At 43.1% G+C, this 4,597-nt stretch overlaps 1 protein-coding gene across 1 annotated transcript in view; it reads left to right on the top strand.

Annotated features, from left to right (window-relative positions):
• LOC100533545 (apolipoprotein E receptor) overlaps positions 1-4,597 on the top strand; it is a gene marked incomplete at its 5' end in the record, with an annotated part of 121,309 nt that overhangs the window by 53,027 nt on the left and 63,685 nt on the right. The window contains 5 exon segments of the mRNA XM_013088594.2: positions 332-461; positions 1,750-2,034; positions 2,215-2,336; positions 2,986-3,108; positions 3,498-3,731. Of these exon segments, the coding sequence (XP_012944048.1) occupies positions 332-461; positions 1,750-2,034; positions 2,215-2,336; positions 2,986-3,108; positions 3,498-3,731 (894 nt within the window).

Here is a 4,597-nt window from a genome sequence, read left to right as displayed (position 1 = left end):
TGTGTGTGTGTGTGTGTGTGTGTGTGTGTCCTGCGTGTGTGTGTGTGTGTGTGTGTAGATGCGCGTGCTTTGTGTGTACATGTGATACCTTTGGGTATGTGTGAGTGGATATCTTTGAGTGTGCGTGCAAGTGTGTGTCCATTCACACATTTGCATATTTGAAAGTAAGTAAGTGTGTGTATGTTTGTTAACGTGTTTGTGTTTGTATACCCGTCCATATATTTGTCTGAGAGTGTATTTGTATGTGTGTGTGTGTGTGTGTGTGTGTGTGTGTGTGTGTGTGTGTGCGCGTACTTACTAACCCATCCATCCCTGTGTTGTGTTTCCTCAGATAATGTGTACTGGACTGACCAGGGCCATGGTACCATCGAAGTAGCCAAGCTGGATGGCTCCAAGAGATATGTGCTCATGCATGAGAACATTGAGAAACCAGGCTCCATCAAGCTGCACCCAACCAAGGGGTATGTAGTAGCTGATTACTCTTTGTGTCCTATATTCTCGGCATTTGGCTGATTGTAGGGGGGGTGTGTGTTGTGGTATAGAGGATACGGTGTTCGCCTCTCATTCAATAGGTCCTGGGTTCGAATCCGGAGAGCAACGGAAAATTATCGTCCCTAAAATGCTTTCCTTTCGCATCCTTTCCTGCTCTCTAACCGTGTTCTGTCGTCTGCTCTCCACTTTCTGTGCCCACCCCCTCACCTCCTTTGCCCCCTCCTCTGGGCTCCTGACTCTTTCTGCAGCCTTTCTACTGCTACTCCTTGACTCCTTCTTACTGCTGTCTTTCAGCCACACACCTGATCTTGTGGTAGGCAAGATCTACACCTAGTCTTCTCGGATAAGGGGGAAAAATCTTGGAGGTCCTGTGTGCAAGTTGTGCGTGTTGAAGATCCCTTGTGGCCCAAAATTGATAAGAGTAGGCTTCACCCGCCACCAGTGCGAAATTCAAAATTTTCTACAAAATGAAAATTAAATGTTTAATGTGTCCCATGAGCTCATATGACCTTATGCAGTCGTGAGTGCTGTTAAATTTTTATTTAAAAAAAAACAACAACAAGAAAAAAACAAACTTTGTGGATTTTTGTCCTAAATCTGGAGGGTACCAAGCTCCCATTTTTAGCCTTGTTATTGGTGTAATTATGTGTGTGTTTGCTGTGTGTATGTATTGTGTGTGTTTGTGTGTGCGTGTATGCGTGTGTGTTTGTGCGTGCGTACGTGCATGGTCTTGTGTGCGTGTGCATGCATGCGTAAGTTGTGTGGGGAGTTACATTTCTTTGTAATGATACGATTGGTCAGAATGACAATGTCTGGATTTTGATCATGTTCTGATGATGTATTGAGGATGTCTTTGAAAATTTTTGATGATGTATGGGTAATTTGTTGGTGATGTGCTGGTGATTCATTGGTGACAGAAGTTAATCAAATAAAATTTCAGTGTGCATTTGTAAGTTTTGTAAGTAACCACATGACTGGTGAGATGTGACGAGTAATATGGTCCCTGTGTAGTTATGTGCTTCTCTTTCATACTGCATTTTTTTTTTTGGGGGGGGGGGGGGGGGGGGAGAGAAATCAGGGCTGATAGAACTGAATGCATATCTTAGAGTACCTCTTTGGAATTGCCTTAGATATTTTGTGAGCAGTGAAAAAATTACCAAAAACGAAACCTGTTTTCACCATCCAAGCTCTTCTGCAGGGACGTTCGTGAAGTGAAAAGCCATGTTGGACTCTAAATCTCCGTCTCTCTTCCCACAGCTACATGTACTTCGCTGACAGAGGGAGTTACCCGAGGATTGTGCGGGCTCGACTCGATGGCTCTGAACGAGAAGACTTTGTTGTGTCCACCGAGGACATGCCGGTCAAGTCGCCCTACGGTCTGGCCGTTGACTACGAGACGGATGACCTCTTCTGGTGTGACAAGGACCTGAACAAGATTGAGAGGGTCAGCCCTGCAGGGGAGAGGCATACGCTGCTGGCGATCAACCTCACCGACTGTATGAGCTTGGCTGTGTACGGAGACGATGTCTACTACGCAGACAGGTAGGACCCTGGGGTTTTTGTTTTTTCAGCGTGTCCATTTTTACCATTAAAAAGCTGCAAAGTGTTTCTTTTTCCTGAATGGGTTATGAGCTGTTCATACTTTTACTATCTTAGGTGTTATCTAGGAACAATCTATGTGTCGATAGGGGTGTAAAAACACTTACGTTATGTGGTCCACAGCACGGACCTGAACGGTTCCATCAAGTACGTCCACAAGAACGGAGTGAAGGGTATCCAAGTCCTCAAACAGAACATCACCAACCTCAAGGACATCAAGGTCTTCGACGCTAAAGTGCAAACAGGTAGGGGCTTGTGTGGAGGTGGGGGGTAGTGTTAATAAGGTAGCACATGAAAAATAGTAAATGTAGAAGCTTTTTTAAAAACAATTTTTCACCGTTACATATTATATGTCAAATCAAATGTCAGTCTTTTTTGTCAGCTATTTACAGCTCAAACTGATTTGTAATGGAGGTGGCAACCCCCTCATTTCTCTCTCTCCCCCCACCCAACTCTGAGAAGGATTGTTTCGTCTTTTTGCTGTTATGACGACCAATGATAAACATGAAAACAGGCAGGCAGATCTATTCCTGTGGTCAAATGTCAATACGTTAGGGGAAAAAACTGAAAAATATGTTATTGTTATTTGAATCTCCATTCTTTGTGGATTGAAAATGAGTTAATGTGTTTGGTTTAAAGCCCCTTTCCCTCTGGAAATATCTGCCTTGCTTGTAATAGGGATGTGTCGGCTTTGCTCATTCTGTATGTCTCCTTCAAGTGGGTGATATATAGGCAATGTGTGACTTTGACGAGGAACTCAGCTGAAACTTGATTAAAAATGTACAGAAGGGCTGGAGAAAAGTGTAGGCATGACCTGACAAGGAGAGAACTTCTGAAGGTAGCGCACTGTTTGCATTTTCTGAAATCTTCCCATGTTCTGTCCACTGTTTGCAGGAAGCAATAAATGCAAAGAGAACAACGGAGGTTGCCAGGAGCTATGTCTGTACCGTGGCGAGGGTGCCGCCACATGTGCATGCTCCTATACTGAACTAGCTGAGGATGGAAGGACTTGTCAATGTAGGTGAAAGTTAATAGGCCTGTCTGTTTGACCCGTCTGGTTGGTTTATCTGTTTAGTGTTTAGTCAGTGTATTCTACGTGTCTGTTTTATCTGTGTGCGTGGGTGCGTGCGTGCGCGTGCGCACGTGTATGTGTGTGTTTGTGTATGTGTGCATGCTTGTGTGCACGTGTGTGTTTGCATGCATGCGTTCGCACATGTGTGTGCATTCATGTGTGTGCATGCGATGTGTCTCTGGAACACTGTAATCATTATAATGTTTTTGCAGAAGCTTGTGGATAATTATAAATCGTTTGTATGATTCTCAGTGTATGGATAATTATGAGTCATTTTGTATGATTCTCAGTGTATGTTTGTACGTTTGTATATGTGTGTGATTGTTCATTTCAGCATACGATGCCTTCCTGCTGTACTCGGAGGTGACCTCTCTCAAGAGTCTCCTGCTGGACAACTCCACCAACCCTAATGCCCCGCGCAAACCCATCAGCAACGGGACTGGGATGAAGAATGTCATTGGGCTAGCCTTTGACTACACGGCTCAACGAATCTTCTTCAGTGACATCCAGCAAGGCAATATTCAGTCAGTCTTCTTCAACGGAACAGGCTTCCAGAAAGTCATGTCAGGTGTGAATTATGTCAGTTTAAGGCAGCCTTAATTATACTGGGCACGTCGTGGGGGTGGTTGGAAGTCGCAGCTGGTAACCAAGTCCTACTTCTTTTCTCTCCCTCCATAGTTTCTGTCTGACTGACCTTTTGCCCTCGCTGAATGGCTGTTTTTGTATCAATATTCTTCTCTTTACTCAGACTGAGACAATCAAAAGAGATAAGGAAAAAGTGGGTGGTTGGTGGGTGCTCTGTTGTGGTTTGCCCCTACTTTTCTTTCAAAATCTATCCCTCCTTATCTCTCTCTCTCTCTTTTAAAAAAAAATTTTACTCTCTAGTGACACCTTTAATCTTTGGCATTTATATTATGACCTCTTTATGTTTCAAGTGTGGTGAAACTTTTACTAAAACTAAAACTAAAACTAAAATTCTCATAAAATAGGTTGTTGTCACTGATGTTTCTTGGCAGATGAGGTGAAGGAATGACATGTTCTTCATCATGACTACATTCCTGTCACATTATGACAACTTTTTTATGTCTTGAAACATGTCAGTTCCTCTTGTCTGCTGCTCTCAGAGAGGTTTCCTTTTTTTTTTAGGATGGCCAATAGGTCAGTGGACTTTAGTCACAAAGAGGTCATATACAGTGGGAGGAAGTATTTCCAGTTGTGAGATAGGTACCTCTTAGGTGTAGTCTGAATCTCTCCTCCTTCCTTTCTATGTATGTAACTATCTAATAATAACGCAATATTCAGTATACATTTGACCTTTTTGTGTTGCAAGTGCCATAAATCTCTTACTAAAATAAACCACAAATCCTTGGCATGCATATAGCCTATTTGTGTTGCAAATGCCATAAATATAACTGTTACTAAAACTACACCCCC

Source organism: Aplysia californica, unplaced genomic scaffold (genome assembly GCF_000002075.1).
Source record: "Aplysia californica isolate F4 #8 unplaced genomic scaffold, AplCal3.0 scaffold00773, whole genome shotgun sequence".
Classification (NCBI taxonomy): Eukaryota; Metazoa; Mollusca; class Gastropoda; order Aplysiida; family Aplysiidae; genus Aplysia; species Aplysia californica.
The sequence above is the reverse complement of the archived record's forward strand: the minus strand, read 5'-3'. Positions and strand labels throughout refer to the sequence as shown.